The 16,771-nt window shown below is 38.0% G+C and overlaps 1 protein-coding gene across 7 annotated transcripts in view; it reads right to left on the bottom strand.

The window, feature by feature from the left end:
* tdrd12 (tudor domain containing 12) overlaps positions 1-16,771 on the bottom strand; it is a 76,273-nt gene that overhangs the window by 43,958 nt on the left and 15,544 nt on the right. For all 7 annotated transcript variants that reach the window (XM_089127430.1, XM_089127424.1, XM_089127427.1 and 4 more), the window contains 7 exons: positions 15,715-15,761; positions 14,792-14,956; positions 12,747-12,883; positions 8,734-8,853; positions 8,601-8,656; positions 7,780-7,865; positions 7,461-7,704 (listed from right to left, as the gene is read on the bottom strand). In XM_089127430.1, coding sequence (XP_088983556.1) covers positions 7,461-7,704; positions 7,780-7,865; positions 8,601-8,656; positions 8,734-8,853; positions 12,747-12,883; positions 14,792-14,956; positions 15,715-15,738 — 832 coding nt within the window. In that variant the 5' untranslated portion in view covers positions 15,739-15,761. The remainder of the gene's footprint in view (positions 1-7,460; positions 7,705-7,779; positions 7,866-8,600; positions 8,657-8,733; positions 8,854-12,746; positions 12,884-14,791; positions 14,957-15,714; positions 15,762-16,771) is intronic.

Below are 16,771 nucleotides of genomic sequence, written 5' to 3' on the forward strand. Positions count from 1 at the left end.
TTGCAAGTTGCGCACCGAGTGACTTGGTCTCGAAGAAGAACACGAATTCTGCAGTTTGGCAGGGATGGGCATTTCAAGCAAAAATAATATTTAAAGATTGCCTGGTATTATTCGATTATTATTTGAAAATTGCGCCCCACCACCACATGCACGCCACATGCATGCAGTCTACAGCGGGACGGACCGTGTGACGCTTAAATATAAGATAGGTTTGAAAAAAAAAACGTATTCCTTTCATATTTTTTTAATAATATGATGTTTTTCTATGTATGTTGATTTTATGAAAAGGGAACTTCATGAGATGACTAAGATAAGATCATAAAATGCGCAATATCGGAAAACATTTGGAATGGGTCAGTCAGACATGATTATGACCACTTATTACGTTTTGTTTTGTAGAAATCCTTTCTTTAAAACGAATTTCGTTTTGAATAAATTGCATCTTCATTTTAATTTTTTTTTTTCATCAACGAATTGCCTGGATTAATTAATAATAAGCAAATATAGTGATCAGGACACGCGCCGGCGCGTGACTGGAGCGCGACTCATACATGAACTGAACCTCGCATATAAGAAACAAGATCTGAGAAGTGTAGTAAGCTTGAAATGTCTTCTTTAACAATCTAAAAGAAATTGGCTGCTCTTTGCTTATGTTTAGGCTAATTCATATCAAGTGTGCATTACTCTTTATTCGCGTTCACTACCGCGAAGATGCGAGTTTGCATGCAATCTTTATCTTTGCAGCAATTGACATAGAAAACACGTTGGGTCAGTCAGACATGATTATGACCACTTATTACGTTTTGTTTTGTACAAAGCCTTTCTTTAAAACGAATTTCGTTTTGAATAAATTGCATCTTCATTTATTTATTTTTTTTCATCAACGAATTGCCTGGATTAGGCTAATAAATAAAAAGCAAAGATAGTAGCTAATCAGGACACGCGCCGACGCGTGACTGGAGCGCGATTCATACATGAACTGAAACTCGGTATATAAGATACATGTCTAAATGATCTGAGAAGTATATATACATGTAAGCTTGAAATGTCTATACTTTTAAACAAAACAATTACAAGCTAAAAGAAATGGGCTGCTCTCTGAGCTATAGGCTTATTCATATGAAGTGTGCATTAGGCTACTCTTTATTCGTGTTTTCATACCATGAAGATGCCAGTTTGCATCGTCAATGCAATCTTTATCTTTGCAGCAACTGACATAGAAAACACTAGTTTATTAATAAATAATTTTATCTCGGCTCCACTCGGCTCGCGTCGAGAGCTCGTGGCGCGTGATCTTCAGAAATGCGCTCCCCTCTCTAGAGGAAATATCACCACTCTGCTCACATTCTCTGGTGTGAGACAATGTGTATCTCCTGTTTTCTAATAGTTGATTGACAGCTTTTAGATGCATTATTGGAACCGACACTCTCTGGTTGAACGTGTCATCATGTGTGATGCCGTCTGAGCCTTATCTCGTAATTTTTAATTAGTCACGCGGTAATACCGTATACCGCGGTAAAATAGGGAGGAGGTTTGACGGTATGAAAATTTGGATACCGCCCATGCCTATTTTAGTGTGATTAAATACAAAAAATGTTTTAGCAAGGGTCTGTGTTTTAAATCAGAAAAACAAATAGAATAGAAAAGAAAAGGTAAGTGCTAGTTAGGGGTGTGCGATATGACGATTTTTAATCGTGGACGATTAAAATGTCTCCACGATCTGCTTTTGAAGAAATATCGTAGTATCGTGTTACAGTGCATTCTATCAGTTCAGTTCTGGCGCCTCCGTCTCTCAACTGTACAACGCGACGTAGCCTACACATGATCACACGTTAATGAATAGGTACGGGACACTGCAATTCACAAAAGTTCATTATTTGCATAAGCCTTGCCGGTTAAACATTTAATTCACGTGCTGATGCGCTGTTCTAACGTGCGCTTTCCTGACCGCATAACCCCCGACGCTCACAGGCACTAGAAGTCTGTCAAACAGCGCCTGAATACTGGACTAAGTTATCTTTCGAGTCTTATTAAGCTAATACTGTTAAATACACACAATGTTTGCATAAACAGGCTATGTCTAAAGTGAAAGCAAACATTTGAGAGAATATCTGGTGTAATATGCGTCTATATTAAACGCGTCGCGTGCTGGTCTAAAAGCCACAGGAATAAATAGTACTGCCGCTTGTCCTTAAAGGGATAGTTCACAAAAAACAAAAAACAAAAATCCGTCATTATTTACTCACTCTAATGTTGTTGCAAACCTGTATTAATTTCTTTCTTGTGCTGAACACAAAAGACAATTTTTTTTTTAATGTGGGTAACCAAACAGTTGCTGGTCCCCATTAACTTCCAGGAGAGAACCTATAAAAAAAACTATAAGGAGACCAGCAACTGTTCGGTTACCCACATTATTCAAAATAACTTTTATTTTCAACAGAAGAAAGAAACTTATTTGGGTTTAAAACATCTTGAGAGACTAAATTAAGACAATTTTCATTTTTGAGGGAACTATCCCTTTAGTGTTGATAAAACAAAAAAACAAAAAACAAAAAAAAACACAAGGAGAAAATCACTCACTCACTGAGAACTTTAATATATCTTTAATAAGAATCAATTTATTCAGTGAAGTCTATGTAGTGTTTTAATTTCATATTTGTTCATTTAATTACTTCAATGCAACTGCTAAATACACCTACTGCATCTGAAAAAATAAAGCACTATTTATTTAATATGAATATTAATTTCTGTAATGTTTATCTTGTCTTATTTTTTTAATAACAAAGAAAATAATGACAAAGATTTTTATCTTCGCCACTGGCCTAAATGTATGCCTTTCTTTTTTCTTTTGTTACCTAAGGCTTTGTTTTTAACATAGGGACATTATTTGGCTGTAATGAACAGCCAAAATATTAAAACCAACTTGAAAAAGAATCGTGATAAAAAATCGTGATCGTGATTTTCCTAAAAAAATCGTGATATGATATTTTTTCCATATCGCCCACCCCTAGTGCTAGTATTAATTGACCTATGGCTAAGTCACGCCCCCTCCACTCACTTGGACAAACACGGTATGGGCGCTATGGCAGCTGTCACAGTAGGAGACATTTCACAGGAGGCAATTGGTGATTTTTGGAGACAGAAAGATTATATATTAGGGGTGGCACGGTACATGAAAAAACACCCGAACCGTTCGGTTCGGAGCGCGTGTGCGTCTCACGGTTCGACGCATGCGCAATGTAACCTCGTGCCCGTATGTGACGTGTTTTCTTTTCGCGCGACAAACTTGTTCGACTTGGACCGGCGCTGCATAGAGCGATCGGTGAATAACATCAATCTAGCGAGAGTCGGCTCCGTATGCATTCATCACTTTCGCGGTATTTGATGTCATTACCGATCGCTCTGTGCAGCGCCGGTTCAAGTTAGTAAACAAGCCAGTAAAAGTGGAGTATGGAGCGCTGCAGGTCACGGCACGCGGAGAAATGGCAAGTGGGAGAGATGAGGGAGTTGGAGGACGCGCCAGCGTCGTATAAGTCTATGGTATAAGTCCGGTGTGTGGGAACATTTTGGATTTCATGTTATGATATTTTAATTTAACTACAGTGGCACTTTATGTATAGATAAGAGCTTCAGTCATACGTTTCCAAATCCTGCACTTTAATTTTAAGTGGAAAAAAGTACCCTCACATTTTGGGAATAGAAGCATTGTTGATACTGTTTTTGTGTTGAGGTTGAACTTAAATTTCACTTTATGTTTATGGCCTTTGCTATTGCTATAGCTTAATTATCTATAGGCAATGATGTTTCATGTATATTTACATTTAAAAGACAGTGTTTTAAGAGTTGCTCTCTTTTTCTTTTAAAAGATAGAATTTTGGTAAGAGCTACAAAAGTTAGCAGTTGATACATGAAAGTTAATTTCTTTGTGTAAATAAGATTTATGTGAAAAAAATGCACAAGTTCTTGTATGATAGTGATACACATTCTCCTTTTTTTGCCAAATAAACAAAAAGCATGTCAATTTCTTCTCTCTTGCTGTATCTAAATCTCACCTAGCTTTCCTCTGAGATAGTCCCAAAATGTGCTTAAAGTCAAAGAGTCAAATTCAGTTTGTGCATGATTGCATGAATATAATATATATATTTTTAATACTGTATCCTAAAGTGTGGATAATTAAGCTATATATCACATGCTGAAGTACATTTCTGGAGTGTTAAAGATTAAAAGAAAAAATAACAAGAACCGTACAGAACCGAAAACCGTGACCCTAAAACCGTGATACAAACCGAACCGTGGGTTTTGTGAACCGTGCCACCCCTATTATATATCATTTTGAAGTCACCTAAAGGGCCTTAACTATGCATTGGAGGGTTATATTAATCATTTTATTGTTGAGTAGGTCGATGGAAAGCTTCAGCTTCAACAGGTCATAGTGTAAACGTGATAAACCGCATATCGTTGCCATCACTGTTTGGTGCTGCGGTATTTACATGAATCATTCAGCACAACATTGTTAACATTTGTTATCTCGGTTATTTACAGATACGTTATGGCTCGTTTCCACTGAGGGGTACGGTACGGTACAGTACGGGTCGGGTCAGGTCGGGTACATCATGATCCGGCTTGCGTTTCCACCGCCAACAGTACCCTTACTTGATAGGCATGGTGTTTGCTGGAAAGAAGCGATCGAAGTCATTTTCGCACGAAGAAAGCGACATAGTAAACAACAATGGATGACAGACAGCAGATCTTGATCATCTTGTTCTTGCTTATCGGCATGTTTGTCACTAGAAACAAGCGCTGGCATTAGGCGTTTCTCAATATCAAGTAGCCAACGCAAAATCCGACTCAATGACTCCCGAGGACGCGAGTCCAGTAATTCTGCTAATCGAACAGTGCGTTCTTGAACGCGGCACTCAGCTCGCTCTGCGACTCCGGTTATCTCTGTATGTTCATTTTAGACGACAATAAAACCACTCTGCTTCTTTTCGATTTCATTTAAATACATTTTAAACATTATAAGCACACAAATGTGGTTCAGGCAATGCATAGCCTATTGATTATAGTCACTGAATGTATGTAACATTATATTTATAACAAAACTAAATATAAAACAACCCTGCCTGCCTACCTCTTCGTTTAAATTTAAAAATATTAAACATATGCCCGGCAATATGTAACGTTAACGTATTGCATATCGCATTGGTACAAATGTTGCAATAAACAACATTAGATGATCTTGTTATAAAATAAAATAATTAAAAATTACAAACTATCTTTTTGTTGAATTTCAGTTTTATCAATAATAGGCATTATAAAAGTATAAGTAAAAGGTACAAAAAGATATACAGTAAAGCTTACATATCATAAAGAAACAATTCAGTCAGTCAAATATACAAATTCAGCGCTCAAAGATATGAAACTTCACGTAGCCTTCTGCCAAAACTATTGGCCAGGGAACGAATTATAGATTCACGAGACCAAAGATCACCTGTTAGGTTTATACAAGACGAACTACATCTCATGTTTAACCACTACAGAGACGTCCGAGTCAGCGGCAAACATCAGGACGACTAGCCGAGGAAAGGCTGTTCCAGGCGGGGGACACGAGCGCGAGCGTCCGGTGATCGCTTAGAATGGATCTCAGTCAAATTATCATAAATCTATAAATAAACCACAGATTTGAGCTTTAAAAAACTACTTTCTCGCCTGAACAACTCTTAAAACTACATTTCGTGACACAATAACAGTAGAATTATATTTCAACTGTATGCTTCTAATGCCCTTGTAGCACACGCGAGTGACGATCCTCTGTCCACCAATCACATTTTGCAGTGAGTCTAGCTCCTCCTTTTAGTGCTAGGTACCCCAACGGAAGGGTACCCAAAAAGTGGTACGGTACGGTTCGGCTTTTTGGTACTATTCACAACTTTTGACAGTGCAAACGCAAATAATTGCGTACCGAACCGAACTGTACCGTACCGTACCACTCAGTGGAAACGAGCCATTAATGAAGCTAAGTGACATGATGTACAACGCAGCTAGAAGCTAACTTTAATGTTTTCTAATGTACGTCCAACGTTAGAGATTTTAAAGATAACGTTCAAATACGTTGTTGACTTAACTTAGATCAGATGTAGACATCCTTGTTTAATTTATCCACGTTTAGTTGGTGTTGTGGTCTACCGCATAACTTAATCCAGAGCAGACATTTATCTCGGTTGAGATGTGGCTTGGGAAAGGGTTAAAAAACACACACCCTGCTTCCCAATTCGCATACTATCCGTCCTAAATAGTATTCGAAAATAGAATTAGTACGTCCCAAATCGTAGTATGTTGAAATGAGTGTTTCAAAGATACCCGGATGGTCTACTTTTTCCGGTCAGAATCCGAAGTGTAGATCGATGCACACGGCTGATATTGCCCACAAACCATTGCGCGTTGGACGAGGATTCGGTTAGAACTACAAACACGAGTAAAAGTGTTAAAAAACTACAGACACGTAGTCGAAACGGAGGACGCGCGAGTCCCCGCGGTTGTGTATAGAGGTTTAGATAAAGAGCTTTGAGTGATTAATTATCAGTATCTAACCTGACGAAAATGAATTTATTCAATGTTGTCCACATTATATTGCATTTGCAGCAGCATTGTGAACTTTTGTAAAGACACGTTTAGCCATTACGTTTTAAATGCATCATTATATTCAAATTGCAAACACGAGGAGAGCATGAAAGACCCACAACTGGCAGATGAACGCGCTCTCCGAAACGGTAGGAAATAAAATTAGATAGAATGGAGGGTTTTAACTGTGACAAGATGATTGACAGGGCAGTTTACGGTGACAGGATGCACGCAGCACGCGACAGAGCTGTCTGTTAAAGATGACCTGATAGTATGTCCCAAATTGCCTACTCTTTTGCTACACATTCAAAAGTATGTACTTTTTCCTCACAAAAAGAGTACATACTTTTAGGACGTAGTATAAGTAAGCGAATTGGGACGCAGCAACACAGTCACCCAGCCTCTCGGGAACCTAGTGTCAGAAGGTCCAACAGCGACGGTGCGTTGTGGTGCATTTAAAGGTTTTGTAAAATATATTTTTCCCATCTGGTGGTTGTTTTTGTCGTTCAACAGCAATTTACTAGTGAAATTCGTTATTGTTAGAAGTCAAATAAAATAAAATATAATAAATCTTATATATATAAAAATTAAATCATTTAAAGATTTTTTTTCTCCTTTTTTTTGTGATAATTAGGTTATGTCCATTTGTCTTTGTCCGTCAACAAACAAAACAAACCAATATATTTTACTGTATATCCACATAGAAAACAGATATTTAAAACTCTAATAATATTTCACAGTTGTTGTTTTTTTGGTCAAATAAATGCAGCCTTGGTGAGCAGAAGAGACTTCTTTTTTTTTTTTTTTTTTAAAGAGTAAAAGATCTCCCCAAACCTGACCTGTCTGTGGTTGCGGACCATCTCTCCGCTCGGTTCGTTGGGGATTCTGGGGGATATCGGGCGCGGGCGAAGCTTTGACCGGACAGCAGCCCTTCATCTCCAAGAGATCTTGAGGACGGGAGTAAATGTCCCACGCCAGGCTGACAGGAGCCCGGTCTCCATTCCTGTTCCCGTCCGGCACGCTCGACTTCTCACTCACGAAACAGGCAAACTTCTTGGCCACGAGCTCATGGTTCACACAGATCTGCTCAACGACAGCGGACTGGCACTCAGCAGCTGTCTGAGATCCTGCTCAGCATATCACATAAACACACTTTACCTTTGTGTCATTGATAGTCAAGTAGAGTTCAACGGCAGAGCAGCCGGCAAGCGTTTCACACAGAACGGCTTCCGCCAGAGTCGACACTAGAAACACACAGAGCGTCTATAAACACACAATGCAGGAATGCATGGAGGCAAGTTTCCCACAGGAACACGAGTGTCAGAAGAGCTGCTGGAGTTAAACTGAGAAAACAAACCATTATCAGTTAAACTAAAGCTTGATAGTGTTCCTCACACACATCCCGTGATCGTGGATCTCGACATGCAGCAGGAATCATGTTTCCTGATTTATATTTGGATATTTGAATATCCTGATTTATATTCGGATATATTCGGAGCCTGATTTGCCTGTGAAGGCTTCATATAAATACAATTTAGGTCTAAATCCATGTGATCACTATATCAGTGTTATATACATCATTTCGTCCAGCCGTAAAACTGGTGTAGTTTTCTGTCAGTGTTTATTTAAAAACACCCAATTATTCAGAATATACGGTGGTAAATATTTAATTTAGTTGTGAATACAGTATGATTTTACCCCATAATTCAGCATACTGACACGAAATGACTGAAATCCAGCTGTATCTGTCTGGATCCGGTTGTTTCGGTGAATTGCATCGATTCATTTGCTTCTGTTCTGTATCTTTCAACAGTCTGTTATAAAATCTAGTTATAAAGTCAATCTCAAAGCTCTTTCCCGTTTTAGGTGTGATTTTTTTTGCAGCTGAAAACCAATGCTGACGTTCAGTGCGTGTGACTGCAGTCACTCCGGCCGACGCCGACAGGAGGAGCCGCTGTAGAACCACAGCACACTCTTACCTTGTAGCAGATTGTGCAAGTATTTGGTGGCAGAGCTGTCCCACGTTGAGGAGGGCCTGAGATCAGACAGGGAAACAGAGCATCAGAATACCTGCGCGTGCAGCACAGAGACTGCTTCAGGAGAGGGACTTACACCAGCTCGGCCGTGTCTCCGGAGACCGGCACCTGAAGGGTCATGGGGCGAATCCCAGCCAGGCTGAAGCGGCGCACCCTGAAGGGCAGCTGCAGGAACTTCTCCAGAGGAGTCCTGACACTGAGAGCAGATACAGATACTAATGGTGGGGGAAAATATCGCAATATTTTGCGCACGCAATTATATCGATACAGTAGCGCAAAGTATTGCAATATTTAATTATAAATTATCCATTTGAAGTGAGTTGAGGAGTCTTATTTTCCTCTTTTTTTTTGTAATGCCTTTGATTAATATGGGGACATGAATCGCAATATATCGCAGAATTGAATCGCAACACTTGCTGCATCACATTATGTTAAGAATCACAGTAAAATTGAATCCTGGCCCAAATATCGCAATACTATCGAATCGACACATTTTTGCCAATTCCCAGCCCTAATCTTCACACCGAGAGGAAGCAAAGTGGACAGCTAAAATAAAGTGGAACTAAAAACGCTTCATGCATTTAAAAGACTTTTAATTATAAAGACGTCAAAAACACACTGGGACTACTTTGAAATTCTCATGCTTTACTTTTTCCAGCTGCTCACTCAATATGATAGGAAGATAATTATATGCACTAGTTTCTTATAACTCTATACAAAATATTACAAACATCATGCAAACGCTGTCATAATTCATCAAAAGTACCAGCAGCACTTGCATTTACGTAAATCATACTTTAAAAATGTTATAATCACATTAGGCCATTTATTTCTGTCCCCAAATTAAGACCTCTTAAAATGATAGATAAAAGGATTAGTTCACTTTTAAAAAAAAACTTTTGCTGATAATTTACTCACCCCCAAGTCATCCAAGATGTCCATGTCTTTCTTTCTTCAGTCGAAAACAAATGAAGGTTTTTGGTGAAAACATTACAGGATTTTCTCCATATAATGGACTTCAATGGGGACCATCACAGAACAGAGCAAGGCGAGCATTTGTGCTTATAAAACTTAGATTTTTATTTATTTTTTAAATGAGTGATCGTTTCGCTAGATAAGACCCTTATTCGTCATCTGGTGTCGTTTAAAGCCCTTGAACCGTTTGGTTCCCATTGAAGTCCATTATATGGCGAAAATCCTGGAACATTTTCATCAAAAACCTTAATTTGTTTTCATCTGAAAAAAGAAAGACATGGACATCTTGGATGACATGGGGGTGAGGAAACTACAGTATGCTACTTTGTAGTGTTGTCAAAAAACTCGGTACTTCGGTACCAAGTCGGTACTAAAAAAAAAAAAATGTTACGGTACCAGCTTTTCTAGGTACCGAATACCTATCCAGTTCTAGACGCGCTGTCTGAAAGGTGCACAGTTGCGTCCTCTTCATAACGCTGATATATCGCTCTCTCTCTGAATCCACTTGTTGAAACGAAAGGAGGAAAGAGCCACATATGGAAATATTTTGGATTAGGCTAATGTCACGTTGCCATAAGAGGCCGATTACATGCAAATTCGCAATTTCAAATATAGGCGCGAGGCAAGCGCGCTCATAATAAAAACTCGTTGCATAGCAACGACAGACGCCGCGTGAGAGCAAGCGCTTTGGAGAGAATAAGCACGCGCAAAAATATAATAATAAAAAACACGCGCGATATGTGAACGGCCTCTAAAGTGCTTTCGGGGTAGTTTTACGAGTACACATAGGCGGAAATCACGGGGGGGTCGGGGGGGTCAGGACCCCCCCTATCTAAGGGTTGTCCCCCCCCAAAAAAAAACATTAAAATATGTGTATTGTAAATAATGTAATGCTATGTTCTTAAAATAATTAAGAAATAAAATAACACAAATGCAAACGGGGCAATATCGAAAAAAGCGTTAAACATTTTGAGACCCCCTCCCTTGCCTCACAGTGCATTGGTCCACTGCCTCCGTCCCTTTTACCTCAGACGCCTCCGTCCCTTTTACCTCAGACACACATATTCCGGTGGCGGGAGAGAAAAACATAGTTTTTGAGTAGTTGTGGAACTCCAGTAAAGGGGTCGCACACCGGATGAGAAGCGTCGCGTCGCGTCGCGCAGCGCCACAATTCGAACACATTATTCTCTATGAGTGTACACACACCGGCGCCGCCGTTCGGCGTCTGTCCGCGGCGCCCAGCAACGGCTCAGGACCGTGTTCAAAACCCTGCTGCGCCGCAGAGCGCCATTTACATAGTTTTATATACAATTTAAATTATTTTTGTCTCAAATCGGTGCTGACGGATCCTGACTTCGCCCTATGCTGCAATATGCATTTAGTTTTGCATTTATTTACAGAAATCAGCTGCTTGAATGACAATTGCTGGTGTTATTGGATTTTTCAGGTGAGATTCTCAATTCATTCAGTTAACGGATGCTCTGAGGTAAAGTTTTCAGACCGCAGACTCAGCAACGATTGTTTTTAATTGTACAGTACAATAATAACTTAGAACAGACATTATCTTCATGTCATTAAACATTACAATATTGCTGGCCATACACTGGTGAGAAAGTCCGGGTGCGCTGTGCATTTAGATTGTAACGCTTTCACTGTGATTTAGTTGGTTTATCATTTAATATAGTTAAAGAATGAGTCAATGAATGAAATGAAATCGCTGCGCTGCGTGAGGAGAGTATGTAAACAGATTCGCCGCTGGCTTAAACCAGAAATAAATTTTAAGAAGTATAATGAAATGATCTCCATGCTACACTAATAATAGTAGTAAGGCTTTCCTCTCTATTGTTTTGCCTGTATTATTGGTGTCCCCTTCAAAATTTGCTCTTGAGAATTGTTATGTTTATTGTCCCCCCCAACATTTTGATGAAATTTTCGCCCCTGCGAGTACACGAGCACAGTAGTATCCACCCGACACCAGAGTACTGGTATTAGTATCGACGCATCCCTATTTATGTAATTTAATGTCAGTGCCAGTTCTAGGCGTATTCTTGCCTTTATAACTCGGCAGGTTTAAAAAGCCTTTTTAAAATTAAATATGAATGCAGTTTTAGATTAAATAAAAGTACAGTCAAATCAAATAAAACATGTTTTATCTCCTGTATAGTTTGGTAATGCTACAATAGGATACCATTCATCAACATTACTTAGTTCATATCAACACATTGAGTGAACAATATATTTTTACAACATAAATATGTTTGCAAATGTTATTTAATACAAACACTTGATTGTTCATGTTTGTTCACTTCATTCATTGTGCATTAAATAAATGTTAATGGATTAAAACTTTACAAACAACTTTAAAAATGTGTTCGTGCATACTATTGTTTATTTTAGGTCATTTTATCTAATCTTTTTCTAAAGTGTTTATAATGCAAATGTACAGTTTCCACACTTGTAACTGTGATAAACACTTAAATATATGTAAATTTAAACTAAGCTTTGGTACCGAAATTGGTACAGAGAACCGTGAATTTTTACTGGTATTGGTACCGAATACTGAAATTTTGGTACCGTGACAACACTACTACTTTGAACTACTCCTTTAAAACTTCTGATACACCATAAGATATTTATGACCTTAAAGGGACAGTTCATCCCAAAATTAAAATTCTCGCATAATTTACTCACCCTCATGCCATCGCTTTCTTTCTTCAGAACAACACTAACGAAGATTCTTAGGAATATAATGAATAATACACCAAACGCAACAATGGCAATGGTAATCCACATGACCCAAGTGGACGGATCAAAGTTTTCTGAAGCCAAACGATACTTGTGTGTAAAAACAAATTGCATTTTTAACTATAATACATTGCTTAACACAAACGTAAATGCGTTTTAAAGTTTACATGGCACTCGTACGACAGTAGATCGAAAACAATGATTTATTCTTTAAAGTAAAATATTTTGAGTATTTTTCTCACAAACACCGATCGTTTCACTCCAGAAGATATTGATGGCATGAAGGCGAGTAAATGCAGAGTCTATCCCTTTACACTTGATAAAACCAATTCAGGATATTTGAATTTAAATGTTTAAAAGGCTTCGTACTCATCCGCTCTGACGATGATGTGATCTCCGTGGTCTACCAACAAACACCAGGCCTGAGAGTCCAGCGACCCCTCGATGACGGACTCGACCACGGCACGACACCAGCTCTTCAGAGCCAGACTGAACACCACACACACCTGAGAGAGAGAGACAGAGCGGAGTCTGAAATTCTCGCACGTTAAAAAATAAAAACGACCTCTATGAAGGTAATATGATGCCATAAAGAATCGCATGCGCAGGGTAAAGGTCCTTGCACACTTTTCCGAAATTTGAAAAAATTGAAGTCTGAAATTTTCATATGCGTTTATTGGTATTCGTGATTCGTTGGCTGCTTGCTACGGATGCGAAAAATGCACAAAAAAAGAAAAAAAATTACGGATGACAGTTTCGGAGGCAGTGTGTAAACGTGATAAGTCGCATTCACATTACACTTCAAATTGCGCAAATTGAAAATACGCTCAATGGAAACACGTCAATTTCGCGAAAACTCCCATTTATCGCAAAAACATTTTTATGCTCACAGGAGGTGGGTTTTCAGGCAAAAAAAATGAATATTACACAAAACTGCAATGGAAAGAGTTTTTGCGCATTTACAGTCACCTGACATAAATGACGAGCGTGTTCGACAGAGGACGAGACTGAGTTCTCTATTAAATACATAAAAGACAAAAGAATTATGGGAATACTGGATTCTAAACCTCAAAGAAATGCCACAATCACGAGCTGGAAGCGGATCAGGGGGAGAAACTCCCAGAAACACACCTCATACAAGCCGCTCACAGGCTTTACTTGCCATTAATGCTTGGATAACACACACACACATACACATCTCCTTCGATTAATAATAACAGCCAGTGCAGTGGCTGGGATACATAAACCAACATCCGTTGCCATGTTTGGAAAGACTTGTCACGAGAGGAAAATGGAAACGCGTCATTCCGAAATAAATTTTCTGTCGACATTTAGAAAAAATTCGCAAAAGTTTTGCGCAAATCTGTAATGGAAATGCACCTATTGACACGACGTGAGGTCCGAGGTCATTTTTTTTTTACGTGCGAAAAAGTCGTGTGCAATGACCTTAACACTAAAGGATCAAACACTCAAAACACGCCTCTTTTACATGCGAAAGAAAATGTACTATTACAATCAAATAACTTACTAATATTTAATGTTATTATCTCACTTAAAATTCGCAAAAGTTTTGCGAAGATCTGGAACAGAAATGCACCTATAGACCATTTCACAAGATGTAAACAACACTGGTCCAGAAGCACTTCCTGTTTCAGTTTGTAACTGTTTTCTTTATTTCACATGTAAAGAAAACATCTTAAAGATGTTTCTTTAACTTTTTGATTCAGTTTTAAATGTTCTGTTGGTTGTATTTTATCCCAGCTTTTATGTGGTGTTAAAAAACTGAAACAGGAAGTGCTTCTGGACCAGTGTTGTTTACATCTTGTGAAATGGTCTATTGACACGACGTGAGGTCTGAGGTCGTATCTATTTTTAACGTGCGAAAACTTCGAACGAGAATTTCAGACACGGTGTGCAATGACCTTAACACTAAAGGATCAAACACTCAAAACACACCTCTTTTACATGAAGAAAATTTAGTTAGAATTAAATAATTTACTAATATTTAATGTATAATCTCACTTAAAATGAAGTAAATGTCGCATTAGGCATTATAAATCAACACTTTTGACACTTATGTCACTTTAGACATACTTGAATTTTAGATGTTTCTCATGAACTTAAATCTTTTAACATCAACATTTGCATATGTTGGTAATAATTATTATTATTTTTTTTTTAAGAGGAAAAGCGAGTGTCCAGTGTGTAGAACAGAGTCTCGAGATCAGCAGCTCACATAGAAGATTTGTTTAATGTTTCTTCTCCGGTTATGCCATAGCTCTGATTAAATGATATTTAGCCTTCTAAAACCATGATATGAGTGAGTTTTCAGACTGGTAGAGCATGTGACACCACAAACCCCCAAATATGAACCACAGGAAGTTATTATTCTTCATATTCCTGATCTGACATACCAGCCCCAGCTTCAGTTCTGCAGGCTTCAGCTTCTGGAGGTCCATGTTGACCTTGTGGTAGAAGAGGTTCATCTGCACCCTCAGGTGCTCGTACTCCTCAGGGCTGTCCGGCTGAACGCCTGCTCCTCTCAGGACCCGCGCCCACAGGCATCCCGGGTCCTCCACCTGACCACACACACACACATCAAGAACTCGTCGAGATACACTCATGCACACCAAAGATCTGCTTATTACCGATATATCAGTGATGGCTGAAATGCCTTCATGTAAACGCATTAATCGATCAGCGCATACGCTGAAATTTAGTTCAGAATACATGCGGTTTCTATGTAAACAGATATGTGCATCAGATTGCAATGTTTAGGGTTGATCTAACTTTCAGATCTGAATTTAGATTGCATTCATTACTTGACTGATGAATATTAGTGCATTTGTTAGCAAGTAGGGCATTAGTTTCCATTTGTTCATTGCAATGACTTTAATGAGTAAAGGGTCAAGTGTCAAGGTAAACACATTTGTTTGTGATGCAAAGGGACAATCCTTCCAAAAGTATAAAGACCCTTTAAGAGTGATAAAAAAACATGGAGCCTAAAAAAATAATTATTATAAATAAGCAATAATCCTTCATTATTGACAAATTTCTTTTTATTATTATTTTTCTACTACCTATAAAAGCTGTGTTAAACATAACTTGACCTACTTGGAAAGAAAACTGCAAAACAAACAATGAAAATTGATTATTGAGATTATTTCGGCTAGTCGTCTAACTCGTTTTATCTTTAATTTAACCATGTACTAAAATACATCTAGCTAAAATTAAAATGAATAAAAAAGAACTAGAAAATTCAAACCATGAATAAAAACCATAGTGTCTCGATGATGTAATATCTGAATGAGAGCCATCGGCTGCATGTAGTGTTTACCTTGATTATCTCTATTTCTAGCATTTCTTCGACTTCCACCGCAAAATCTGCAAAAGAGTGGAAAGAAAGACAAAAGTTTATTTAAATCCTTCACAGGACACCGATGTCAGCTGGTGTTCAGTGCATGACGGCACACTAGGGCTGTGTGATATTGATAAAACTATATCTCAGGATTTTCTGGACAGTGATTATTAGACGCTATTTTGCTGTGTGTGTTTATCGTGCTGGTACTTTGGCAGGTTTAGGACTGTCGTGGACAGCGACTCATAAAGTCTTTGATATTCTTCATTATCTGGTAGTCAGTTCAGAGTAGGGCTGGGCGATATGGTCAAAAAAATATCACAATCATTTTTTTTATATCAGTGGATATCGATAATTATCACGATAAATGTCAAATCTTTATTTCTTTCAAGTTTAAAGGCAGATTTTTGCTCCTAAGTGAAAGTTGTATAAACCAGAGCATTATTTGTGGTTTTAAACTACTCTTTATTGTCAGAACATATCATGACAAACACTTGCCAAACAGGTGAACATTTCACAAATATGAGGTAGAACATTCAAACATTTTTCCTTAAAATAAATATCTGAAAAGAAAAATATTTCTTGAGCACAGTTTGCAGTGCAGGCTGCACTATTCAAATGACATGTTTTGTCTTGAAATGCATATTTGACAGTGAGTTGACAGTAAATCTGCATCCTCACTCAAGCTAATATTACATTTATGTTCATTAACAAAAATAGTTACATCTGTTTTTTGTTTTTTAAATGTAACGACCACATTTTTATTTGGTAAAATGTAATATTCTGACTGAGTTTTATTAAAAATTAACCATTGGTCATCCAGTACCATGCATTTAGATCATGATAACCACAGATAAAACCAGGTATAGCCTATAACTTAGCTCCTCACTGTCATGTCAAAATGTAACTTTATGGTTTCTGTGGTATTTGTATGAAAACAGTAGCCTAACAGTTAAATACATTATTAAATACTGTACTTATATTCCATTAGTCACTTAATACATTGTCTACAATAATAATATTATACAATTCAATA

Source organism: Pimephales promelas, chromosome 25 (genome assembly GCF_988280905.1).
Source record: "Pimephales promelas chromosome 25, fPimPro1.hap1.1, whole genome shotgun sequence".
Classification (NCBI taxonomy): Eukaryota; Metazoa; Chordata; class Actinopteri; order Cypriniformes; family Leuciscidae; genus Pimephales; species Pimephales promelas.